Raw genomic sequence first — 27,992 nt, forward strand, 5'->3', positions numbered from 1 at the left:
TGACAATGGTCGCCTGGGGCGAAAAAATCGTCGCCCGAAGGGCGACGATTTTTTTTCGAAAAGCGAAGCTTTCCGACGAGGCACGATGAGGGTACGAATACGATATCACCAGACCAGACTATCTGTAAACAAGTATCGCCACAGGCTTCCCAAGCTCAAAAGTCGTCTTTTTGATTGTTTTTTTAGAGTCCTTCGGGCGGCTGACTCTACATACGTGGTGTATGCGGCAGCTTGTGTATATAGAGAAATGTATGGGAAAATCACGGATTCTCTAAAATCGGGTAAATAACTATCTATCTTGAAATAAAGTTTACCTACCTCAAATGTGTCGCTTACTTGTGTCTTGTGCCGAATTTGAAGCCATTCCGACGCCATTTAGCGAAGTTATTCGAAGTCGTTCGACTTCGAATAATTTCGCTAAATGGCGTCGGAATGGCTCCAAATTCGGCACAAGACACAAGTAAGCGACACATTTGAGGTAGGTAAACTTTATTTCAAAATATATATTTATTTACCCGATTTTAGAGAACTCGTGATTTTCCCATACATTTCTCTATATACACAAGCTGTCGCATACACCACGTATGTAGAGTCGGCCGCCCGAAAGGCTCAAAAACACATCAAAAAGACGAATTTTGAGCTTGGGAAGCCTGTGGTATCGCAAGACGGCGCTGTATCACGTACGGCTTACACGATCGCTTTGAAAGGCTTTTGAAGGTCGTTTTGCACGGTAGAGATTTTGAACTGCGGACAAACTTGACTCCTCTGTGCCCTGTGATAATTTGGGGGAAAGAACGTATAAAGTATGGCGTTTCTGCGAGGAAGTTCAATTTACTGCATAAGGAAGGAAGAGATGGACAGAAGAGTTGTATTTAGCAGTGTGTGCATTACCACAGCGACAATATCTTCCTTTGGAGCAATCGTTCAACTCGTCAACTGGTACAGGAGGATGATGGCCAAAGAATCAAGGAGAATCCCCTCTCCAACACCACATATCGTGTTTTCGCTTGCTTTGGCGGATTTGTTTGCCTGTGTAGGTAGGAATAACTGATTATAGGGACCAGGAACGGCATGCGGGCTGGGTAGAAAACTGAAAGTCCATGCTAAGTTATACAAAACCTTTTGTCATGTCAGTGGACAAAGACAAAACAAATAGTGAAATTAAATACGTGCTGCAGACAGTGTATCGATCCTTCAAGATCAGGCCCTCCTACCCATCCATTCTTCTCCAGTCTGCTGTAGTTTGGAGATCACTATCCATTGGAGAGCTTAAACAGTTTTCTGTTAGCGTTTATTTACACTTTGTTCGTTTGTTTTGCACTCCTTTGTAAAACTGAGTGGCAAATATCAACTTGGACAGGGTGTATCAGTAGACTTAGGGCCTGTTTACATGGAGGTGGGGGACCCCGGGTAGGTGAGGTAACCCGCCTAGGTGGGGTAACCCGCCTGTCTATATAAACTCTCATTTTTTTTCGATCGTGTTTACATGATAGGTGGGGTAACCCGCCTAGGCGGGTTGCCCGGTCTGCTGGGTAGGGTAACCCTCCCAGCCGGGGTCGTGTTTTGCCATGTAAACGTTTTAAGGTGGGGTAACCCGCCTACCCGGGGTCGACTCATGTTTAATCTGAAAGTTCGCCAAATGCAAACTACACAAGCCTATGGCTACCTACGGCTTCAGCTACGGCTACAAACCCGGCGAGTTTTTCCTATAGTTTCATCTGCCCGTGAAACGACAGTGCGAAAGATGCTTGAAGAATTAAAAGTGAAAGTGAAGCATCAAGCGTAGGCCCGAGCGAGTATCGCGCTTCGACTATAAACAACAATGACTTCGACAAATGCTTCGACTGATACTTTGCCTAATCAAGTAGTTAGTCGAAACCACAAGATGAGAGAAATCCAACGTAAATACTGTATATAAAAATTACAAAATGAAATGCGATAGGCGACTTCAATGAAATTTATTTCGAGACCGAACTGGCTTGCACTTCACGAAAATATGTCATTGTATGGCCTTCGATTTTCACAGAAACGAATTTGGCTCCGAAGTTCAGTAACTGAGTCTAGGAAACCAATGAAAGGAACGAGAGAAAGAAATAAACGGAGCAATTTTGTCTGTTTACGTGCTAACCTCATGAAAAGGTCACCCCGGGACCCCGGGGTGATAAGATTGCATGTAAACGCGAGCTAATTTTCGACCACGGCTGGGCGGGTTACCTCACCTACCCGTGGTCCCCCACCTCCATGTAAACAGGCCCTTATACAAGTCAACCTCACAAGAATTAAGTGAGCAAAGCGAGCTTAAAGCCTGGTTTCCATATGATCGCAGACGATCGCAATGGATTGCATTGCATGGATTGCATATGGAAACACGCATCTGTGTTCGTTTGCGATCGTCTACAATCGCAGACGATCGCAGAAAATAGAACCAAGTTCTATTCCCTGCGATCGTCTGCGATCGTTGTGATCATATGTAAACACAACTGCGATCAATTGCGATCAAAACTTATCCCATAATATTGATAATCGATCCCATCATTCATCACCATTTGACACTTTTGCAATCGTCTGTGATCTTTTGCAATCATATGGAAACGGTTCGCTCTGCGATCATTGCGATCACACGGTTCAGTAAATTTCTGCAATTTTGCGATCTACTGCGACTGTCTGGGATCATATGGAAACTAGGCTTTATGCCGCAAAGTGGCCTAGTGAGCAACACAGTCACAAAAACGTGTGACGCAAGTTGCGAGTGGTTGATATGTATTGCTTGCAAGGTTTTCATTTGCATTTCTTGCCAAATCAATTTTCAAAGGGCAGTGTTTGGCTTTAATCTGACATGTGTCTGGTCGTTTGGAGACAAAGTCATTTCAAGACAAGTCGAGGTCGATTCAAGACACATAAAGTCGATTCGAGACAAGCTCACGTTACTTGAAGTCCTTTCGATACAAAATACTACACTATATGTAAATGGCAAAACAAACAGATCAGATCAGGCTCGTTTCCAAGAAGAAGTTACGGGACATCCAAAGAAAACGTTTAGAGACCTCCAGACCAAGATCTTCAAGTTATGGAATGAGTTCAACTCTGGTACCCAAAGTGCAAGGAAACTGCCAAAGGCCTGTTCCTACCTCAATGGCCCACGAGCTTTACAAAACGGCTCTTTTATTGTTGTTTAGCTCAAAAACTTAACAACAAAAAAATTCAACAGGAAAGTGCAACGGCTTTTGTGTAAGTAGCAAGTAAATACAGCCTGAGAAATAAAACAAGATCGGTTGATCGATTGTGTTGCGGGGAAACTGGTTACGAGTCGCTTCTGCGAATTTTAGCTTATTTGTCACAGAGATAACAAAAATTACCGAACTAAAACTCTTATACTGAACTTTTGTCAAGTTTACTTCTAAATCAAAGCAATTTCAGTTTGTCTTGAATCAACTTTACATGTGTTTCGAATCGACCTCCGCTTGTCTTGAAACGACTTGTCTCGAAACAACCGTAAACCATTGTTTAGCATCGCCTAAGGACTACCAAACACTAGTTTTGCTTTCAGATGTCTGTTGTTCCGAACAATCATATCCTTCATGAGTCGTTGTCTTGTGGTTAACCAGTGGCTCGACATGGCCTCAGAGGCATCTTGTATCGCTTCGCACTCACGATCCCATGTTGGCATTCAACTGCATTTCATGTTTCATTGCGCTTAATTGCTTGTGATTGTCAGATCTGTCCAGTTGCCCATTTTTGGGTTGCTAAAAGTGGCTTGAGCACTGCTTTGATGTTGTCCAGTTGTTGTGTTTTTTGATCATAGGTATCCAAGCTCCAGGAATTTAGATTCCACTATCTCTATTGATGTTATTATTAAGGATGAAGTCTTACCGTATTTACTCAAATAAGTGCCGCCCCCGAATTACCGCCGCCCTCTTAATAAGCGCCACCCCCGAATGTGTGTTCCGGAAAATATCCATACCCCCACCACAGAGGGAATTGCAAATTCCAGAGGAGTGGGGGGGGGGGGGGTTCAAGGGCCCAGGAAATTCCAAAGAGGAGGGGGGTTGCCAGTGAAATTACGTTTCCAGACGGTCAAGTTTGATGTAGTGCAAACTAGTTTCCAAAATCGTTTCTTATCTACTCTACAAATGTTTTACATAGCAAAAATAGCACCCTGGGTTCTTGATTCACAATCGCTTTACATTTAAAACTGGTTTTCTTTCTCCTGAAAGCACACTGAAAGCAAATAATTTCACTAAAATCCTCCATGTTCGTCAGTTGATGTGGCCGCCATTACTTGTTACCAGGCCCCCGAAACTTGTCATGTGGTTTGACCGAAATGCACTGGTGTCAAGCGTTGCTTGTTTCACGTTCGGTCGAAGGAAAATTGTCCTTGTTTGTGAAAAGTTTCATGTTTATTAGCAATGAAAATAGTGTAATGATGTCAGAAACTCAAGATTAACTTGTTCTTGTTATTTCTGGCTATTTGTTTGTAATTTTCCTGTTAAATTTTGCTTTCTCAGCGAGCATTAGCGATTTTGCGATCACTTCTACGGTGAATGTTTATATCAACACTTTTCAAATCTGTGTTCTGATACATTTAGCGGTTCTCTAAAGCGATTGAAATGAAAAGGGATGGATGGTTTTACAACAAGGTTATTTGACAAGTGACTACCAGATATTTTGTCTGTTTACTTTTAAGGAAATTTCTGTATTTTGTCTTCAACAGTACATGTACATGTAAGCTTATGTATAGTTTTGACATAATTATCTTCTGATCGATCAGTTATACACCAGAACTGTTTACAAGAGAGGTGGCCTAAAATTTAGAGCATTGTACAATTTATATTTTTTTCCAGAGGGGCTGGGTGGTATGCAATATACTTTTGGAAATTCCGGAGGGGTGGGGGTTGGGGGGGGGGTTTCTTAACAAAAACGGAACTTCCAGAGAGGTGGGGGTCTTACGTAAAATTCCCTCTGTGGTGGGGGTATGGATATTTTCTGGAACCACAAATAAGCACCACAGTCCCGATGCGACGCTTATTAAAAGAATTTCGTTTAACTTAAAACGGCACTACAAAGAAACTCTAAAACAAGCTTGAACATTTCTTTGCATCAAAAGCGATGTTTTGCAGTTATGAGTGATTGTTTTATCGCTCTCCCATTAGTTTTTCTATTCAGCACTCTTACAATACGTAGTTTGTAAATGTTGTGAAGGCCGCAAACTTTGCCACGATAGCTAGCGCTACTTCTGTCTCAGCAAGAAATATATACTGACAATCAAAAAGACGCTCTTTAAAAGATAAGATTCTTTGTGGCGTCCAAATTTTAAATAAGCACCGCCCTCAAATAAGTGCCGCCCTCGAATAAGCGCCGCACTTGAGGCGCGAAAAATTTAATAAGCGCCGCGGCGCTTATTCGAGTAAATAGGGTATTTGAATAGCCTCTTTGACCCTACATGTGTACCAGTGAGGGTCACAATCAATAAACTTAAGGTATCAGTCACCCTTCAGGACAATCCATGCGCAGATCGCTCCAGCGCTTTTGTTTTTAATTCAAACTCCTACAAACCACACATTTTCTGAAAGCTAAATAGTTCCAGATTATGAATTATTCCTTTAAAAATGACGAAAACTTAAAACAAAGGCAAAATTGAGACGTTTTTGCGAAAGTATAAGTCTGTGTAAATCAAGCTCCAGGCCTGCCGAAAATAAGCGGAAGAAAACGATAAACATCACGTTTGCCTCTTAACACCTTTCTTTAAAAAACATGTCTCAGATTTTTGACAAGTGCGTTTGTTCTTTTGTAATGGGAAGATAAAGCTAGGGGAGGCGAATCATCTGCACTTCCTGTAGAAAAATATAAATTATCCGAAAACGAGAAAAGAAAACAAAAATCACAGACACAGTTTTGGAGAAAAACTATCTGGCAATAAGCTGGCCAAATTTCAGCCAAATCGGTTCAGGGGCTCCCGACTTGGAGTTGAAAACGTATGTTTAACTTGTCAAAATGTTCTTTCCGAGAAAAAAGCAAAATATATTTTTTGCAGAGTCTTACCCATAAGGGGATTATAACACCTGGAATGTGAAGGTTGATGCTTACCAGGAAGGGTCATCTCTCTCTAACAATAGATGCTTGACAGGTTACATTCAGCAGGCAAAACATTTACGTGGAATGTGGCGAGATATTTTTATCTTCTGACTGGACACAAATCGTGGCTTTATGCACAGTTTATAGAAAATCAAAAATTCCCACTCCACGTACGGAGCCGCATTTTTGTTATATAATTTTCTTGACATGCTTCGAGTTTGGTTGTGTGACGATTCATCGAAAGCGGAACAAAGCCGGTAACAAACAGCAATTACTGCTGAAAGTGAAGGTGAAGCCTCAAAATATCGGTCAGTCAACACGAAAGAAAACAGGCTGGCCGTAATGATACTACTTGTTAGTGCACGATTAATACTTGATGCTAAGTTCTCTGATGACTCTGTGGAGTTATTTACTAAATTAGGATGGCTTCCCATAGACGATATTATACGTAGCAGAAAGCTTTATCTATTACATAAGATTAGTTTTGGACACTGTCCGGATTATTTCATTCCATATATACATTATTTAAAGAACACTCATAGCTACAACACTAAAGCTACAACAAAGAACAACGTAGTTCTTCCTAAATATAAAAGAATTTCAGGTGGCAGGACCTTTCACGCCAGCGCAACCCGCCTCTGGAACAATGTTGACGCTTCTATTCGTAATGCTGCATCGCACAAACAGTTTACAGGAAAACTACACCAAACGCTACTAAAACAAAATGCTGGACTAGAACATTTTAAAATCAGCAGCACTTTTTAGCTCTTATTGTATTAAATTAAGTTTAAATTTTTATCACTTTAGTATATAATATGTAGTTAGGTTTATATAGAACATTTTAAAATTAGCAACATTTTTTAACATTTTTATTTTTTTTTATTTTTTATTTTTAGTTCTCATTGTATTAATTAAGTTTAAATTTTTATCACTGTCTTTAGTATATAATATGTAGTTAGGTTTATATAATTTGTAGTTAAGTATGTAATATGTAATTAATTAGGGAGGGCCATATTGTTAACTACTGGGCCACCAGTAAATTATGTTACCCTCATTAAATAAAGTCTTATTATTATTATTATTATTATTATTATTATTATTATTATTATTATTATTATTATTATTATTATTATTATTACTAGTTGCTCTATCTGGGTAAGAATAAAAGTTGATTTTGTTAAGTTCTAAACTCCTTTATTCAACTGACCAAAACCGAGTGTATACACAAGATTGTATGATACGATAAGAATACGTTACGGATATGACATTATTAAAAACATGCACTAGTCACGTAACATCCCCCTTCGTTTGGTAAATAGAAACAATTCTTAAAAGATCAAGATTTCAATCAATTTCGATAATCACAAAGTCAATCCTATCAAAATGTCCTAGGTCTCTTAGGTCCTAGCGCACAAAGTCCTCAAGATAGGCAGGTTTTCTGATGGTTCTTTTAGGACGTTGTGACACAGCAGCAGAAAAAGGCGTCTGCTGTTCGTTCAGTTGTTGGCTTGTGCCAGATGTCTCAGGTGGCCTGTTAGCTTCGGCTGGGACCTTATCCTTGTTTGGAGTCATGGGTGGTGTAGGACTGGGCGTCTGCTCCAACGGTCTTGAAGGGGTGGGCAGTTTTTTCAGGTCTACTCTGTTCCTACGATAGGTTCCACTCTCAGTCTCGACTTCATAGGACCTTTCATCGTGTCGCTTGGTCACAGTTGCCTTTTCCCAAGCTTTCTTTCCAAGTCGAAATGGTCTCATTCTGACTAGGTCACCCTCCTCTAAGGGGCAGAGGTCTCGAGTTACCCTGTTGTAGTACTTGGCTGGTCTTGCTTGTTGTTCCTGGGTTTTCTTCTTGATTGCTTCTGTTTGAACAGACTGCGGCTTCAGTAGCTCTTTGGTTGTTGGTAGCTGTGTCTTACACCATCGGCCTAGCAATCGTTGGGCAGGACTGATTCCCATTGCCTCAGTTGGGGTGTTTCATTGTGCCAGTACTGCAAGGTATAGGTCTCCTTTGGTTTCTTTGGCCTTTCGCAGAAGGCGTTTTGCATCTTTAACAGCGGCTTCTGCTTTGCCATTCGTTTGCTGATGTCCAGGACTTCCCGGTCAGTGCTCAAAGCCCCATTCATTGGCAAAATCTGTGAACTTCTCGCATGCAAATTGTGGGCCATTGTCACTCACTACAATGTACGGGATTCCTTGTCGTGCAAAGTGGCACTTCAGTTTCATAATTAATGACAGTGCTCGCCTTTGTGTTGGGAAGGTGGTCAATCTCCCGGAAATTCGAGAAATAATCAACGACAATCAGGTAGTCCTGGCCATCAATGGTGTAGAGGTCTGTTCCAATCTTCTCCCACGGGCGTTCTGTAATTTCATGGCTCATTAACGACTCTCTCTGTTGTTTCATATTGTCTGTCATGCCTGGCCAGTACATTCACTCTCTGGCTCTTCTCAAGCAACCATTCACGCCTATGTGTGAGCTATGCAGACGTTCCTTCATTGTTGACCGCATCTGCTTCGGGATAAGGAGTCATTCTCCTTTGAAGACAAGACCATCATAAAAACTCATCTCATCTCTGAAACTGAAGTAAGGAGCTAGTACTGCTGGGAGCTCCTCCTTCACCTCTGGCCAGCCGGTCTGGATCACTTCTTTTAACTGCTGTAGCACTTCATCGACACGGGTGCTGTTTCTCACCTCCTCCAGTCTCTCATCCGTCATTGGCAGAAGTTTGACAGCGTTCACTCGCTCAAACTCTCCCTGGGTATTCTCTGTGGTAGGAAGAAATGCCCTGCTTAAAGTGTCAGCCAGGTACATCTCTGGGCCTGGTTTGTAGACGATCACAATGTCATACTTCTGCACCTTCAACAGCATCCCTTGTAGCCTCTTTGGTGCGCTTCGTAGTGGTTTGTTGGAGATCGCAGCTAGCGGTTTGTGGTCACTCTGGACTGTAACTGGGGGACCATAAACATATTGATCGAACTTCTGAAGCGCAAACACTACTGCTAGCATCTCCTTTTCTATCTGAGCATATTAAGTTTCTGGGTCTGTCAGGGCACGGCTTGCAAATGCTATGGGTTGCCCGTTCTGCATAAGGGCGGCCCCAAGTCCCTTATCACTTGCGTCACATTGGACAGTGAGCTCTCCTTCTGGGTTGTAGTACTTAAGCAAGGGTGCCTGAGTTACGAGCTGTTTGACCTTCTCGAATGCTGCATCAAGCTCATGTTGCCACTGCCATGGTACTTCCTTATTACGTGTCAACTGCTGTATTGGCTCTAGTACATCTGCCAGACGGGGCAAGAGCTTTGCCAGGTAGTTCACGAAGCCACAAAATCGCCTCACAGCTTTCACATCGTTGGGCTTGGGCATGTTGTGTACTGCTTTTATCTTCTCTGGGTCAGGTTTCAGACCATCTGCTGTTACTAAGTGTCCAATGTAGGGGATTTCTGTGCAAAGTAACTTATTTAAGCTTCTTCTTGTTCAGCTTTATGCCCTTCTTTCTGCATCGCTGTAAGAACGTTAGCAGCTTAGCGTTGTGGTCAGCGGTTGCTTCTTCTTGCGTTTCTCCTACGCCATAGATGACCATGTCATTATCTACTGTAAGCAGGCCATCAAGTCGATCAAGTGCCTGGTTCAGCCTCTTTTGTAAAATTTCACTGACAACGCTGACTCCAAAGGGGAGTCGTTTCCACCGGTATCTGCCGTAGGGCGAGTCAAAGGTGGTCAACTTGCTGGATACGTCGTCCAACTGCACATGCCAGTAGCCATTCGTGGCGTCTATTTTCGTAAATACTTTGGCTCGTGAGAGGCTGGGCAGTACATCATCTATCACAGGTAGGGGGTATCTTTCTATTTTTAGTGCTCTGTTCAGTTGTTGTGGGTCTAGACAAAGTCTCAAATCCCCTGATTCCTTTGTCGCAACAACCAGGTTACTCACCCAATCAGTGGGCTCATCAATCAGTGACCCAAATGTTTACTGGCAAATAGGAATAAGTAATCGTTTTCTGTGAAAGAAGGAACATTATCATACCGCAGGTTGCATAAATTATGCTCTTAAAGCACTCAAAGAAAATATTTCTTTGATTATGATTTAATAAAATAGTACTAAGCTTACCAATGCTATCTACCCATAATTCCATATCGTTCCATATCGTATCGTTCATGGTTTGAGCTTTTCACGGGTCAACGTTTCTTCAATCAGGTATATATTCAGACAACAAATATCGTTATTGTAAACCCTAAATGTTTCACAACGCAGGCAGTATCCGCTGTCACAGTAGTTTTATTTTAATATTGATGTGTGCTTGTCTCCATTGAACAGTAACGCGTCTTCTATTCAGTGTGGCCACTTTCTAGATCTTCGACCAGTTCTTCAACATGAATTTCCGATCGGCTCTCATTTGTTGGTGCGGAAACCGACTGTCCGTATTTGGCGCTTGACCGCTAGCGCTTGTACTTGCAAATATGTTCTTGCGTGAACCCCGGGGGGGACTCCCATATTAAAGGGACGGGGATGCTCGTCGGAAATTTTGAAAAGAACCCCTAAAAGAGACCAATCTGGGTGTGGCTCAAGCCTTTCTTGACCCCTAAAAGATACCAAAAAACTAAGAATGGAGTTTATATTTGTATATTTCTTCGTGTGTAACCCTAAACGAGACCATTTTTTTTTTTTTTTTTTTTTTTTTTTTTAATAGTTTATTGCAAACAAAAAAGAAAAAAAAACAGCTACATACATGTACAATGTGTCTGAGCTTTAAAAACAATACGTTTGCGCTAAACGAGACCATTATGGCTAAAAATATTGGCGTTTTGGGCGTTTTTCCCCGGAACACCCTAAGCGAGACCAAAAGTCCGAAATTTACACCCCTAAGCGAGACGACGAGCATCCCTGTCACTTTCATATGCGAGTCCCCCCCCGGGGCGTGAACAATGGAGCTGGAATTTCATGGCGCGTTGACAGAACATCTCAACGGACAATAATTGCCCGTTAACCTTGCAAAAACTTCATCGCGCAATAACTTTGCGTAGAAATAAGATTTTTTACAAACTTTTTTGTAAAAGAACGCCCTTGATGAGCTTTATCTGAACATCATAAAATCTCAAATTTAGAAAAACTGCACTTTTAAACGGTGGCTGATACCTTAACTTCGTTCCATAAAGGAAGATGCCCCGTTTTGTTAGCATACTCCGAAACTGTGGAGCTTTAAGTATGAGCAAGCGGTATATCTCTGTCGTATTCTTCGATCCTTTTTAGTGCAGAATGCACTATTGTGATGGTTTGTTGGGGCTGTCGTCCGCTAACCCGCTAGTGCGCTAACGTGTAAACTTTAATAGTCAATTAATTAATTAATATCAATTAATTAATTATTCCTGTGGAGGGGGTTGGGGTGGGAGCACCTGACCATACCCCCCAAGTAAAACGTAGAGCACATCTACGTTACTTTTATATGAGGATCTCAAAGGTATATATTTGTTTCAGTAAAACCTTTGCTCTCCTTGTGGTACTACTCAACGTAATTTACACCAAACGCATGCGCAGATTAGTCTACGTTGTTTTCTGGAACTATCATGAACATCGCTTATATTGCGTGTTTGCGGTAGGCTTCCTGCAGACTTCTTGGCGCCAAGTAAAAACCGCAAATTAATTAAATTAGATTTTGAGACCTTCACAGCGCTTTCGTAATTAGGTATGCAAAAACTTGCACCGGGATTTTCGGCGTGAACACCTGATAACCAGGAAACAAATATCCTAGCTGTACTGCGTTTTAAAAAAAACCTGTCGAAAAATATGTTTTTTGATTAGATTTGTTTCTTTAGTTTTTGAGAATCGTCTTTCGTGCAGTCGAAATCGTAACTTAATTAAATTAAACAAATGTCATCGATGCCGCCGTAAAACAAACAAAAAACAAAAGTTTCATGTTATCGCATTTTCAAGGAAGACAAAAGTATTTTGTTACAAACGAACAAAAGTGTCGTGTTACGTTTGCAAAGATTAGCGTAAGGAACACCTGGGAAAGAATACAAGTAGCCTGTGAACAGTTTTTCCGAAAGTAAAATAAAGCAAATAAACACGAACATATATACATCATACTTTCAATTGTTCCATATTGCATTCTGCACTTACCAAATCATCGAGATTTTTTTCATTGCCCTCCCTGTTTCCCAATTTTTACTTTTAATTACCACATTCACATGGAATCTTATAGACAACATTCTTGTTTGGTTGGTTCAACAATGTCGTGTGAATGCATATAAGACATATAATATACATATAAGTACATATAATTATTTGCATATAAGTACATATAATTATCAGGAAAACAGGGAGAGCAAAGAAAGAAAGGGTCCTTGGCTATCTACCACCTCATCTCCAACGCTCTTCTGGAATAGTTGCTAAATACCCCGTCCGATTTGAGAATCTGTCACCCATTTTTATAGAGAAATACAAAAGAAATGAACAAAGTCACTCTTTCAGGTCTAACTTTTTAATCAAATCATAGTGTAAAATAATCCTTCCACCATTCAACTTCCACATATTTAAACCGTAACAATATATTGTGATCACCGCAATAAAGCATGTTGTAGAAATTAATATGTAATAATTTATTTAATAAATAAACCTCTTTTTGGCTTGCTGGTGTGTTGGAGGATAATGTTGGAGGATAACTTGTCCTCAAATTTCAATGTTGCCCTCCTCGATCGGCCAATTGTTTATTTTTTTGGACAATCTTTCAGCCTTGGGCATTATCCTCCAATGCACCAGCTGACTGAAGGAGTGAATTTATATACCAATTTGCATATTATTAACCTAATGACCAACTATTAGGCAAACTCGCAATTGGCTACGCATGTGCAGTCTAATTTTCGACAGACTGCCATGGGAATATGCAGAAGTTGAATGGCTGAAACCACAAACCAAAACTAAAACAAACTACTGAATTTTTGAATGGATCGGTCTCTGGGCTATGCTAAAACAATTAGACGTCTCATGCAGGCTCAGTTTCTGTAGGGTTTAGGTGGTTGGCTAATGTGCACTGACATTTGACCACAGATGTCATCTGTTCCAAGAAGCAAACAGTTGTGATATTCAAGGGACAGATAATGTCTAAGGACATAAAAATGCGTAAAATTTGCATTTCTAGCAACGCAAGCTACAGAGAACATGTTGCTTTCCGTTAAGTAGCTCCTCTGCCCGGCATTGGCCATCCTTGGAGACCCAGGAGCAGTTAGTGGGGGTGAGGTAAACTCAAAACTTTGAGAAAAAAAAAATCCGGCATAGAAAAGTTGGAGCGATTGAAAGGTGCCCCTGGGGAAAGAGTTTTACCAGGCCAGTTCCAAACAGCTCTCTGAATACTGCTTATACTAAGGTTAAATAGAACTCAGTTTGGCTTCAAAAATATGCATGGATTTTTGGCTTGGCTTGGACATTATCTGTTCCTCAAAGCTCTCAGTTTTCCTTGAGCTTCACTCTTGGAAAATGTTCGCTTCTTGGAATAGATTATGTCGACAGACAAATATCAGTGCATATATTCATGCCATATGGAGGCTATTGTTTTTATAGAAATCTCAAGCTCAAAATAATTGTTAATTAACTCTTTTTGGGTTCTGTTTTCCTGTTAGGTGCAATATCAATGTCCATATTGTTTCTTTCATTTAAACCTGCCGTAAAGCTTCAAGGTGAACATCCAAAACCCTATCACCAATATTATGTGTGGATTGGAACACCCATTGAGGTGAGCAAACAAACTCAGTTGACCTTTACATTGTTTCTGTGGCTGTATTGTTGTTCATTTGTCCAACATTCTTGACACTTTCCTCGTGGTGGTTAGAATGACTCATGAAGAGGCATCCTTACCCACCAGGGCCACATATGCATGTCACTGTGGCTGTGAATGTACCTGCTACCACTACCAAACAGACAACACATCAAATGTTTAGGCCATAATGTGTATTGTTTGGGAATGTTTGGAGTTACACTCACCATGCATCATGCAGCTTAATATGTAGAGAATATTACACGGTGGCGAGAAGATATGAATTTTATGTTCGAGTGGCAGAAACGATAAACGAGTGAGTGTAGCGAACGAGTGAGAAATCGTTTTTGCCACGAGAACATAAAATTCATATCTTTGAGCCAACCTGTAATGTTCTTTTTATTATATGGAGACCAGATGTAGTTGATGTTGCTGATTTTTATTTCAATTTGTTTCTGAATAATCGAGCTAGTTTTTGCAAATCAGCATTTGTCTTCATAGAAAATACAAAGCACCCGTGCCCAGGATACAGAAACACTAAAAACTGAATTGTGATCAAACAAAATACTTGTCAACTAAATAACATGTAAGAACTGAAAACATCACTGACTTTGACTTGAATCCGTTGTGGGAAAGTCTTGACGGCCGATCGATAGTTTTTAACTGCTTTTGTTTTCTTCTTAATACAACATCTTGCACTTGTGAAATCCCTTGCGAAGAATTCCCTCTAAAAACCTTGAACTCATCAAGGTTTCCATTAACATGTTCTCGTTCTTAACTTTTCTCAAAAAACTCATTCATTTCCGTTGCTTAGTTAAACAAATTAAACCTTCCTGTCGATGCCTGCTAACAACAAATGACACGAAACCAAGTTCTTTCAACAAAGTAGAAAATGCGTGAAACGTTCATCTGTTGCACTTTGGTAATTGTGTACATTGAAGTGTTTGACTCTGCCATTACGGGTTGTTTTGTTTAGGAATGCTTGATAGGCTGAAATCGGCTTGGAGTAACATAAAGGTTCTTCTCGTTATTGTTTTGCAAGGATATCTGGCATTAATAATGAAGAAAATAATAAAGTTTGCCTTGAAATTTTTATTAGTAAACCTTCCTTCATGTGAGACTCTAATAAACATTGTGGGTTGTGATTGCACAGTATGGACTGGAAATTGTCTTAAATGGTTTCCAGCACTTTAATCTAGGTTGATGGGTCAGTCTTACCACTGTTTATCAGTTGATGCTATAATACAGTCAACTCTCTCTAAGACGGACACCGTCGGGACCGGCCCCAAATGTCCGTCTTAGAGAGGTGTCCGCCTTATAGAGAGTGGAGGTAACGTGACACCAGAAATTTTGGGACGATAAAGCTAAACGGCAATGCACAACGAATACACGTCTGTTTTGAGTCGCTTACGTTAGCAAAACCTATAAAGTGGAACAAAAATAATATCAGAAATTCAACTTGTTTGTTAATACGCTGTAACAAACGGTAATACTTACAGTATTACCATTAAATTTTTGCTGCCCATATACTTAAGCAGAGAAGTAATATGTTTTAGCGGACTGTTTTTGGTAAGTTTGGTATTCTAAAGGCGCTGACCTACTATGTTACATGTCGATAACAAGTTTTGAAGTATTATTCACTTAAAAATAACTTTTTGTGGGTGTCCGTCGGCGGTTTTAAAGTGTCCGTTGTCCGTCTTAGAGAGGTGTCCATCTTACAGAGAGTTTTCTTACTGTAAAATGACTGAAAAATGGCAGGGACCATCACCACGTGTCCGTCTTATGGAGGTGTCCGTTAAGAGAGAGTTGACTGTAATGGTATCTGACAAAATTAATGCATAATCATTTATGGGTAATAAAAACTGTTATAAATTATTGGTGAACAAGTTGTGGCTATGTTTGTCATGTAAAACTGAAGGTTACTATAGCAACAGTATAACCTGTAAAAATGCAAAGTTTAAAAATTTCTATGGCATGGCTTCAGAACGACCTTAAATTGTAGAGAATTTTACGTGGCTCTGCCCCTCCCTTGCTCCCTCCCCCCGTTTGTGCAATTATTTGTGGAAATACTGATCAATCAAACCACAACTTCTGTAATATGAGCCACCTTAAGTACTCCCAATAAAATAATTTATTTTCTTTCAATTATTTCTTGCAGTCTTTCACCATGTTTGCATACATTTCATCCTATATGTGGACACTGTTTTATTCACTTGACGTCTGTCTTCAAGTTCACAGACGGCATTCATGGTAACTAATTTGTAAGGGCACTGTTACAGTAATAATAATGTTTGAGTAGACTGTGTTATTAAATAATGAATGAAGATATAATAAAGTAAGAATTTAGAGTTTTAAACAAATGGGAAAGACACAAAAAAACTACTGTGTTTTCATATCAGGTATTTCAAAATGGTTTTTAATGCTGTTTTTGTCCCCCGGATATAAACTTCCCCAGTTAACAGCCCACCCAAAACCCCTTACAAAGTTTTTTAAGCCCAGGACTTGTACCTGGTCTTTTTATTACCGTAAACTGTGTAATTTGCCCTGCCTGAACTGTCAAGGACCAAAAAAATCATAATCCTTATATTTGTGCACATTCTTTTCAGCTTTAACAGTAAACTGTACCACCTGATGTCGTGGCCTGTAGCGGCTTGGCTTGTAGGATGGGGTCAATATGCATATTTTGGGAGTTATGTCTAGTAAGTCAGTTGAATTTTTAAATGTTTACACAGTATGTATATCTGGATTACTAATTAAATCTGCAGGGATTACAAACAAAAGTATTTTTTATTCCACTTTTGCACCATTTTACCATATTAGGACAAAGGAACATGCAAAGCATGCCACATTATTACACTGTAGAACAGGGCTAAAATATGGACAGACAAACTTACAGACCCAAACTAAGTGGAAAACCTTGTGGAATATCCCTTATTCGATTGTTTAACATATAACACAAGCAGACATTTTGCTCTTTGCTTGTATTTTTCCAAGCCCTGTAGGCATGAGGAAAAATACTACACAACTCACAAAATATCCGTGCATATTATATGTCAAACCAGCAAACAAAGTGTATTACCTTATAACATGAATTTTTTTTGACATGTTAATTTCACAAATTTCCCTATTAAAAAAAATTGCGATATTAAAGTGAAGCAAAAAATAAGTGTGCGAAAATTTCACGTAATAAGGTATATTATTTGTTGTTATTTTTTGCAATTCAGAGTTCCATATACAGCCTTTTTAAAAAAGCTAGGCCTTGGCAGCACTCTATGTCAGTAATGCTGTGTGAGGTTTTAATTTCATTGGAACCGCTAAGTTAGTAAGGAACTTTATTTTACCAGGGTAGCCCTAGATTCCTGGACGTCTGGTCTTCATATTTGCAGTAATGATGTTTCAAAAGAATGTATGAGAGAAACACTGTGTTTTTGACTTTTTCAAACAGCTAATTACTGTAAAAAAATTCGAATTAAGTTAAAAAACCTATGCCGGGTCTCCAAGTTGTATTTGAAAATAAACCCCTTAGACAATTATTAAAGGTTGAATATGCTTTAAAAATAATGTCTAATAATGTCTAAACATAGGGCTTGAAAAAACTCCTGAATTCAAATAAACGCCGGCCCTATAGGGCCAAGTTTGAAATAAACGCCGGGGGCGTTTAATCGAGAAAATACGGTATTTTAGCTTAGGAGCAGTTAAAAATTAGGCCAAATTTGGTCGCTACAAGCGCCATTCTATTTCGTCATCAGCCTAGGTCGTTAGGGACGTGACCTCGCGTTGACAGCAATGTTGCATGAATCGGCTTTACAACATGCGATCGTATCTATGCAGTTCGAGTGGAATTTCAGTCAAAGACAGCAAAATTCTTTCGTATTTCATCTTCAAATATAATTCGAAAGCATTCACTGTATAATATGGCTTTTGTTTAATCCTTCTTAAGCCCACAAAGAAGCTGTCTTGATATCCGACCCTCGCAGAGCCCAGACAAAATGCAGCTTGAGTGAATCGATTTGTTTACGCGCAAGGTTTTCTCAGACAGTAGTCGGAAATATCCGTATTTTTTTTTGTGCTTTTTGTTTCGTTTCCTCAGAAACGATACGGTATTATTTTGGCTTTAAAGTGAACTATTTACACAGTGGGGCCTACTATCCAATCAGAAGAACGGTCGTAACCACAAAGTAAATACGTTTGACCGAAGGCAATTAATTTCGTAAAAACATGTTCTTCAAATATCGGAAAGATATTCCTCAGCACGATCAAAAAGTATTGAGATTCGTTGCAAACAGAAATATCTGACGACTGCAATGGTTTTAAGTTTGATTAAAGCGATGTACTGTAAGAAAACTAGAGAAAGCTCTCGTAGCGTTTAATTGTTAAGTAAACATTCTAGCGATTTTCTGAAACGGAAGTAACTTTCCACCAATCAGTGTTTGCAAGTGCAAACAAAAACGGGATGACTTGTGTTTGCTCGCACGGGGGGGCTGCTATCCAATCATAAGAACGGTCGTAACCACAAAGTAAATACGTATGACCGATGGCAAAATAATTTCGTAAAAACATGTGCTTCAACTATCGGAAATATATTCCTCAGCATGACCAAAAATATTGAGATTTGTTGCAAACAGAAATATCTAACGACTGCAATGGTTTTAAGTTTGATTAAAGCGATGTATTGTAAGGAAACTAGAGAAAGCTCTCGTACCGTTTAATATTATTCTGAAACGGAAGTAAATTTCCACCAACCAGTGTTTGCAAGCGCAAAGAAAAACGGGATGACTTAGCGTATCTCGTGTTTGCTCACACGGTAGAGCTTAAGTGCGCTACAAAGAGAAGTGCATAATTGCAGGTGAGTTACAAAGTTAATTTCACTTCATGTTACAAGAATGTGTAAATGTGGGAGATTGCCCTATTCTATTTGTACAGGAAAATTCACGGCATCTTCGACTTCACAAACAGCGCGAATACACGCAAAATTGCGTGGGTTCTCGCGTGGATCTACCCGGAATTGCGTGATAAGTGTCACGTACGTCGCAAAAACATTCGAGTCTGCACAGAAAGTTGAGAATGAAAAAGAAGACAGTCAAGTTCTGTTCAAAGTTTAAATTTTGTGTGGACAGTATCGTATAGCAAGGTGTGCAACTGCCGTATCGAACTAAATTCGTCTCCTTAGTTGATGTAACGCTCAACATTAACTAACGTTGCAACTGCTGGAGCAGATTTCTGAGATGAAATTAATGATATAAACATTATTTGGTATTTATTTAAAGCCATCGCGGTCTGATCGAAACTCCACAGTATCGCCAAAAATGCAAATCGTTATTATCAGTGTTACCAATGCAAGGCTGTTACACTGACAACAGAAGCAACTTGGCTGTGTCTTATTCTGTGGAGATAATTTTATATTTGCCAGGAGAGCGTGCAGCGCGGATCGAGCACTGAATACAACCCTGGTATGACTATATATAACATATAACATAAAACTTTCTTTAAACTCGAATTTTGCTCAATTAAAAATCCCGGTTAAAAATCTGTGTTTGGTAGCTATTACATCAATTTGCCCAGGTTGTTTATGTGTCTTTGTAAAGTGACAACAGGCATTTAATTTTGAAGAAATGGCTTCGAAACAGTGTGCTTATCTCTGTTCTTGTCGACCAAGGTTTTGGTTTGTCTTGAATTTGGCATTTATTTGATTTGAGCATGTGATCAACTCAGAGAAGTATATACCTCAAGCTTTTTGTCAAAAGGTAATAATTTCATCTACGATTAAAGTGTTGTTTTGCATTTTATCAGAGATCAGTAGTCACAAACCACTTTATTTATGGAACTGATTTATTTTAGGATTGTTTGTTTCAAAACCATTTAAATTAATTGCATTGCTCTGATCTTGCATTTTACTCTTGTGGTTTGATGTTTCCCCACATTGATAGGAATATATTTAAATATTTTCTGTAAGTTATTTTTCCATTCATGTAACATTCAAAGTTATGCTATCAGATGCCATTTTTAAGCAAAAAAGTGTTCTGCAGAAATAATAATAAAAAAAACATTTTAATTTTCACTGGATGAGTAAACACGATAAAGGCAAGCTCCCTTCACTTAACTTAATTTGGAGAGAAAGACACATGCTATTTCTATAAAGAGAAATATTTATGTGTTACTTAAACTCTTGAAAGCCAAACTGCAGCAGGACGTAGTTTATGTCTCCTTTACATAACATGGACACTGAGTAGGCCCCCTATGTAACTTCCAGAATATTTAAGCAATCACCATGAAACTTATAGGATGTATTGTACGTCCGAAACTCTTTCTTTTGGTATACGTCACGTGGGATGGTGACGTCACATCACGTGACAATTACATCATGATGTCAAAACAGCCGCCATCTTGGATCCGCCATCTTGGATTTCAAATTTTTTTCCAAAATGCCAGAACACCACCCAAAATCATTGCAAAGTACTCAAAATGAATAAAAATGTGCTTTAAACCCGTAAAAATGTAAAAATAATGCCATTTAAGTTGATTTTTATTAACAGAAACACGCAAAATTACAAATTTTGGGAAAACATGCCTGTCAAAATGCCGTTGCCATGGTGATGTCAAGTTCCTGACACATCATCCAACCCTACCAATTTGTTGCCAGATAAATTTTAGGAAAACTCAGAAAGTTTTGCAGCGTTTGGTTAAATCTTAAAAAAGTTATAAAAGTTCAAAGTCAGTGCGGGCCTCAAAAGCCCCCCCCCCCCCCGGTCTGAATAGGGTTAAGTTACTACTGAATATGAAGATCTTCTTTTCATTCTTCACTCGTGCATAAATTCGGCAAATTCAACATACACTAGGACCTTCTCCAAATTAAGTAAACCACAAACCCATCTCTCCTTAAACATTACGCTATTCTCACCCTTCCGGAATCTGGAAACGAAACACTGTTTCTTTTTGAAATAGCTGCTTGTTCGTGGAGCAATCGTAACGATACGGCCTTGAACACATTGAACAGCGGTCTACCTATAACAATTCAAATATGGCGTCGCAAAAACAAAGCGTCGAACGCATATTTTGCTGTTTCATTTGCTAATTTCGCTGCCGTAATCGACTGCCTCGAAAGGTCCTTGCAATTTTAAAGTATAGAATTGTCAGATCTCGGTGAAATTTGCACTGTTTATTTGTGTAATGTTGAGGAATATGTGTATAAATACCCGGCGCGGACGAGCCATTTTTGACAAAATTATATGGCTGCATTTCCTCTGCGAAGATAGGAAATTGTTAAACTAAACTACAAAGCAACTGTAATGATAAGTTCGAAGAACAATGCACTGGATAAACCTTCGACTCATACTTCATGCAAAAAAGTCGGTATCTCGAAGAGACTTTGATTAAAGAAGTTTTTTTTCGAAGAGATAGATATTTTCTATTTTAACCTGAATCGGTGTGGAAAAGCCAGGTAAATTCACACAAGACAATAGTTACCTAGCATGTGATGAGTCTCTGGTTATTAGTGAGGGGATCATACATGTATGGTGATATACATATTTGCAATTTTTTTATTGTTGGGCACTGTACTGCAAATACCTAAGATTAAGCTTCTCCTGTGTTGTTAAATTTTACAAAATCGACGGCAAGATTCTGGAAGCCTAGCAGAAAATGTACGTACGCCAGTTTTCGTCATGTGCGCCGATAAGGCTACTTGACTGTTTCATAAATGCTGGGAGATTTTATTAATTTTGGAGAGAAAAATATCATTCACTGCAGAGGGTCCCTCAGTGGGTTTGGGGAACAAGGGAAAAAGATGAATTACTTACTGGAATAAGGGATATTTTTGGATTATTTTGAGAGATCAATGGATATCTCTGCTGTTAACAGGAACTTTGGCAAAACCTTTTACAAGGTAACAGTTGAGTTATATTTTATCAATTCTAAGGGGACAGACCATGAACGTGATGGTGCTCCTGAAAATATCTAATTGCCATAACCGTTTATCAGTAGGATGCCTAAAATGCATGTAATGGGATGCAAGGGAGAAAAAGGAAATTTTTTGATGGGTACTAGAGTCCCCTGGGAGGCCCTCACTACAGGGCTTACATTTAATAAATTAGATGCTATGTGTGCATTTTAACAACATTGGAATTTTATTTATATTTCATTTGTAGTTGCTCATCTCATGAGCAAGCTCTTGTTCATTATTTGGTTTGCTATGTTCCGCTGCTGTTGGTCATGTTAGCCCTTCCCCTCATTTACTGGAAGGCTTATCGAAAAGGTAAGATTGTATGATCACTGCTCCTTATTAATTACAACTTAAAGTCAAAAGTCATTAGTCAAATTCAACTTCTGGCTAAATAGCATCGCTGTGCATAGATCATGTAGTGTTATTAATTGGCACTCTAAAAAAATTCTTTTGACTGCAACTACTCATTTTAGGAAAATGGCAAGTTGCATTTAATAATTCCAGCAAAAGCATAATTTGTAGGAATTTGGAGAGAATAATGGTTGTACTGTAGATTGAGGCCAGGAGCCAAGCAAAATACCTGACTGTTACATGAATTTCACCTTCACCACCTTTGAAGGCTGGGAAGTGGGGAAACTCAATAGATTTTGAACACTTTTCCTTGGCTTGTACCCACCTATAGCAAAGAAACTTCCACCAGTTTCAATTCTGAGCTACATGGCTGGATGTAGAGCAAAGATGAGGTTGCACTTGCTTCTTAATTCACATGCAAGTTATATTATTGAGATGATTGCTTTATGACTGTACTTATGACAGCTTTCATACACCTGTTATTGTATGTGCTGGGCAAAGTGACGGAGTAGATAAGAATAAGGAGCGAAAGAGCAGTGTTATTATATTAAAGTTAATGAAAAAGTATAATAAAGCTTTTCAGATATTTGTTATAAAAGAGAACTTTAACACAACTGCATTGCCAAATACATCCAGGAGCTTCCACTATTGGCAGCCAGCTCCTAGATGGAGACTGCTCTCATGGCTGGCAAATCCTGGCAACCCAGCCATGAGCCCCCTTGCAGAAGGGGACACAGCTGGCACCTGCCACACTGATTAAACATTGGAAAGAGAGGGAGGGAAGGTGGGGGGGGGGGGAACAACCTTGAAGACAGGCTCCCACGCAAAACGCTCACTGTAAACGCTAACCAACACATCTCAATTCTGGCCACGTGGAGCCCTGGCGCTTGGGCACATTCCAAACACTGCTGATTGGCAGGGAACCTAGGCGCTCTTTATTGTTATCTCCATTAAATGCATTGTTGTTGTTTGTAATTTTAAGTTTTTGCTTTCTTCCGTTTTGTATCTTGTATTTTGAAATGCTTATTTAGAATTTGATGATGTACATTATCAACATGGTTATGGCTTCTTCATTATTATTTTTGTTAAATTATTTATTGGAGCATTGCCAAGAACATCATCAGGGTTATTTCAAATTGACTAGAATTTCATATTCATTTATTTTTTTTTTTTTTTGAAATATAAACAATCTATGTGAGTCTGAAAGCTTAATAGAGCGGTTTTCACTTGAGTGTCGAAAGTAATTCACGTTTGCTTTGGTTTTGCATTGCTACGTTTAGTTATTGGATTAAAATTCTCACGCCACTTTCTTAGCCAATCAGAACTAAAACCAAAACAAATCATGACTTGCTCACACACGTTTTCCTGCGCTTCATTCCAGCTAGTACATGTATTGCTTCGAGTTTTGATTGGTTCACTGGATTTTCTGTGTTCTTTGTCATTGGCTAGAGTGATTACTTTGGTTTTGGTTTTACAACACTTACTTGAAAACTGCTCTTACTAGTAGTCTTAAACTTATCAGGGTGTTGCAAAATCCATATTCTTAAATTCGAATTTTAATTAAGCCGTTTGATTCCAAACAATTGACAGCATTTAAAGTAACACATGAACTTTGTATTTGCAAGTACTTAGCTTTACTGCTTACAGAGCATGTGATCCCCAGGACATTGTTCAAGACTAATAATTATTAGTTATTTTTTCTTTTCCTCAGTGTCACAAAATATCAAAAGAAATGGCTATTTTACAGATGCTGAGAGAAAAATACAGAAGTCAGTGCGGAAAAAGTTTTGTTTAATTGTATTTGTCTTTGTATTATGGTGAGTGCATCTTTCATCATATCCAAACTGGAATATATTAGTTTTAACTCAAAACGTCATTTTTAGAATAGTTGAACATGGGGGCCTGAGTACAACTAGGGATTAGTTTTCTGTGTAAAGTGAAACCTGTATTAAGGTAGCTGGCAACAGCTTCCAGCACTTTCACCACTTATACATTGATGTCAGTTGATGCTATAATCAGTCAACTGTGGTGGATTTTTAAGCCAAACTAAGGCACGGAGGGCTGAGAAAAATTATTTTCGAGAGCCCCCCTCCCCCGGTTACTCCAGGGTCTGGATGATCGCCCCCTCACTAACCTGAAGGTCTGGATCCGCCACTGATAATGAATATATTACACAAATGTCCTGATGTCAAATCTTTAAGATTGACCAAGTTCTAAATTGCTGGAGAATTCTTGCTTTTATCAAAGAATAAAAAGCAAGAAGATCCTGAAGCCAAAGCAATCGTGCATCAACATTTTTTTCAGAAGATGAAATGTTTTCACAAAATTTGTAATAACATAATCATTCAATGCTTTGTTTTAACATAAACTGTCTCGTGTCTCAGTTGGTTTTATTTGTATAGAAATTGTTTCATCTCTAGTTTCTCGACATGATCATGTGATAAATTGTGATAAATCCATTAACACATGGGTATAGTTTGCAAGAGTAATCCCAGAAGTATCCCAAAATTTCTTTGAATAGTATTTTACACATAATATAGCATGTTTATTAGGAACCTGTTTTAAACAGACACCGTGTATTAAGTGGACACTACGTTTTCCTCTGTATTTTCACATAAAGGGTAACATTTTTTGAGGTCTCCCATTCAAGTATCAACAAGCTATTGTAACAGAAAACTCGCCTGTGAAAATCTGATTGGATCAATCAATGATTGCCAAGCTAAAAGCAACTCAGTAGAGAAAAATAGTCGGCTTTGATCCAGTACAGAGCAAGTAATCATGCCCAGGCGCGGATCCAGACCGGTTTCCAATGTTTTACGGAAATTGGTCTACCCCTTGTCCGAGTGACTCAAAATACCTGGAAATGGCACTTTTTCCCGGGGAAGCATACCTTTGGACCCCCAACAGGCTCATGCCTTCGGCGCCCTGACTCGTCCCCAGTCGTCTCTCAGTCTCGCCTATTAATATTAACGTGAGAAGCATTTTCTCTTCCTTCCCATGATTCCCTCCGTTTTTAGTTTGACCCAGTTTCCCTCGACAGAGGAGAGACAGAACAGACGACTGGGGACGAGTCAGTTCGGCGCCAGTGTTATTAGAAAATGGTGACTATTTTTCCTGGATCTGCGTCTGATGCCCTTGATTACAAAAAAACTTCTTGTGCCTGAATTAAATCAATTGAGCTTGACCTTTTGCCCCCTTTGTAGCAACGTTAGAAAAATTTCAATTGTATGCATGTATGTATTGTTTTCTTTAGCTATCTTATGCTATGTAAGAAACAAAACTGATTTTACAACATAAATTTGACTTTTTTTAGTAGAATAACACATTCCCAGTAAAATGTTAATCAATAAGAAGTGTGATTCGTAGAAAAAGAAGATATTTGCTGGAAGCAGTGTTCTCCCTAGGTATTTTAGGCCAGGCGGGCCGCCTAGCTTGATTCGCAAGGAAATCGTTGCCGCCTGGCTTAAAATTAAAGATTTAACACAAAGTAACCTTACTGTTTGAGATCTGGGGATTGCTATCCATAAGCAAAGACGAAATCACTTATTTTCTTTACTCTGTTTTCGCACCTGTAATATCATCATAAAAGTTATTTACCCTTGCATTAACATGTTCAAACCTGTGAGTGTAATTCATTCGTTTCCTTGAACGCCAGCTATCTTAGCTTTATCAAAAATTTCCAAAGGAATACAACAGCACTTCAAGGTGTCGTACATGGAATACTTAACGAAATTCTCGTGTTTGTGGAAAGAATGGTGAACTCAGCCGACTCGGGTTACTCAGAAAAGAAACTAAAAGCTTCTTAAAGCAAAATTAGTAAATTTTTACTCTGTAAAAAAAAAATAGAAAAGTGATAGAAACGTGGGGGAACAAGTTCCGCAAATCAGGTTTTGACGGCATTTAAAAATCACAGTCCGAATACCGCCTGGCCTTCCCAAAATCCTAGGGAGAACACTGGGAAGTAAGCAGTTTAACTAAAAGGTTGGTATGGAATCATGGCAGTTGTGAAACAAGTTCTAGCCTAATGGTTTGAGGTGACTCGCTCTCACTTCTATTCCTCCTCTCGAGTAAGAGGGAGCGACTTTGGACCATATGAAAATCAGTCTAAGCAAGTCCACACAACAACTATCATGATTTCATACAGGCGCATGTCGTAGAGGGAACTGGGCATTCATGAATTTTCAGTTTGTAATCCAATTTTTCTTGCTAATGCTAAACATAAACCACAGTGAGGCAGCCAAAGGCACTTGTCATGTTTCCATTAATTTCTTCAGTTGATATGCCTTCTCTTGGACAATGAGGGGTCATGAATGGTCCCTCAAAATCTTGCAGTGCTCGCAATGCTCGCAAAATTTTAGTGGGTGCTCGTTTGCTCGTGCTTGCACATTTTTACAAGTGCTCGCATGCTCGTTTTTCAGTGGTGTAACCTTTTGAAAAGTGCTCGCTGCTCGCAAGGCAAACTTTTGTCAGTGCTCGTGCTCGCAAAGAAAAACGCTTTGCTCGCATGCTCGCAAATCACTGGCAAATGCTCGCAAAGACCATTTGATACCCCTACAATGACTCGCTACTATTTTTTCAGCTGGTTACCCAACTTTGTTGATGGACTTCACGATATTGCTGTGTTTATCACACAAGATTATAGACATTTTGATCACGATGCAAATCACTTTAGTCTTTGGATGTTTGAGGTATTAATATTATTTTTTTAACTGCTAATCAATTTACAAAAATAACATTTGCATTACGGTTGTCACTCCGTAATGTTCTTTTTTAATATTGTACATCCTTGAAATAGTTCTTACCTTTGAAGTATTGTTAATTTTTTATATAAAACTTGTTTCTCGCGTTGTTATTTTGAAAACCTCCATTTCTATTTCTTTTTGCCCCTAATAACGATCATCAAGCTCCATCTGGGACAAAACCAGTTGAGACAATCGCATTTAGCAGATTTTTCTTGACTTACACAGACTGTACAAGCTTGTTAAAAACATGTTATTCCCCTCTCCCCCCACTCAATGTTGTTTTATGGGGTTTATTTCACCAGGCTTTGTTTCCATACCGTCCATATACCGTGTGTGTGTGTATATGGGGGGGTGTATATTAGATGGGCGGGAGCTTAAAGGAGCTTGTACCACTCTTATTTCATGGACCAATCTGATAGTATTATTTTATGTTTTTTTTTCACAGGCCGTGGTAAACACCCAGCAAGGTTTCTTAAACTGTTTAGTGTATGGACAACACAGACAGTTTGCTTCATTCTGCAGCCATGTTTTGGGGCTTGTTCGTAGTAATTCATCTTCTAGCCCAAACAACTATGATCGTAAAACTGGAAGTGATGCTCGGCAAGGAAACGAGGCATTGACTATTAACAGTAGCTCTTATTCTGGAGTCACAATTCCAGTCAGCGAGATTTCGCCATTACTTTCTGGCAGTAGGAGGCCTCCACTAGAGGCGAGTCCCAACAGAGCACCTTTCTCGGTGAAGTTATTGGGGGAATTTGCAAGATAACTGCATCTGTGGTCAGCTGGGGAAAATAAGATCCTGACTTTCCTTGCTTTTGTTGTACATTGTGAATATTATTTAATATTATCTTCGAAATGGAGGTCTTTAATTAGGTTATCCTTGTGTCAATTTCGAGTCGATTGATCAGGATCACTAAGTGTAAAAATGAAAATAGTGCAAACACAATAACAAATGAAAAGATTCAAGTATTCTTTAACGAATTTAAATAGTGTAAAGTAATACATGGACAAATGTATCAATTTTTCTATTCTGAGTATTGCTACCTTGGTAAAATATCAGGCTTTATATTTTTCATAGTGGAGTTTGTATTAATTTCTAACAAGTGTACAGAAAGTATAAAGAGTATATTTTTGCACAATTGATA

The 27,992-nt window shown here is 39.1% G+C and overlaps 1 protein-coding gene across 1 annotated transcript; it reads left to right on the forward strand.

The window, feature by feature from the left end:
- The first annotated feature begins 543 nt into the window (after positions 1 to 543).
- On the forward strand, positions 544 to 27,986 carry LOC144638016 (G-protein coupled receptor 143-like). The gene is made up of 8 exons (XM_078497119.1): positions 544 to 1,037; positions 13,682 to 13,794; positions 15,974 to 16,065; positions 16,422 to 16,514; positions 21,960 to 22,066; positions 23,817 to 23,922; positions 26,685 to 26,793; positions 27,293 to 27,986. The coding sequence occupies exons 1-8, from the start codon at positions 806 to 808 to the stop codon at positions 27,611 to 27,613; spliced, it is 1,173 nt and encodes a 390-aa protein (XP_078353245.1). The 5' UTR covers positions 544 to 805; the 3' UTR covers positions 27,614 to 27,986.
- Positions 27,987 to 27,992: the final 6 nt, after the last annotated feature.

Source organism: Oculina patagonica, chromosome 14, assembly GCF_052425735.1.
Source record: "Oculina patagonica isolate OP01 chromosome 14, crgOcupat, whole genome shotgun sequence".
In the NCBI taxonomy this organism is placed as follows: Eukaryota; Metazoa; Cnidaria; class Anthozoa; order Scleractinia; family Oculinidae; genus Oculina; species Oculina patagonica.

Coding starts and splice junctions, on each gene's coding strand:
- LOC144638016 (XM_078497119.1), top strand. CDS start 806: ATGGCGTTTCTGCGAGGAAGTTCAATTTACTGCATAAGGAAGGAAGAG. Junction 23,923..26,684: donor GTATTTGTCTTTGTATTATG/GTGAGTGCATCT, acceptor CTATTTTTTCAG/CTGGTTACCCAACTTTGTTG. Junction 26,794..27,292: donor TTAGTCTTTGGATGTTTGAG/GTATTAATATTA, acceptor TTTTTTTCACAG/GCCGTGGTAAACACCCAGCA.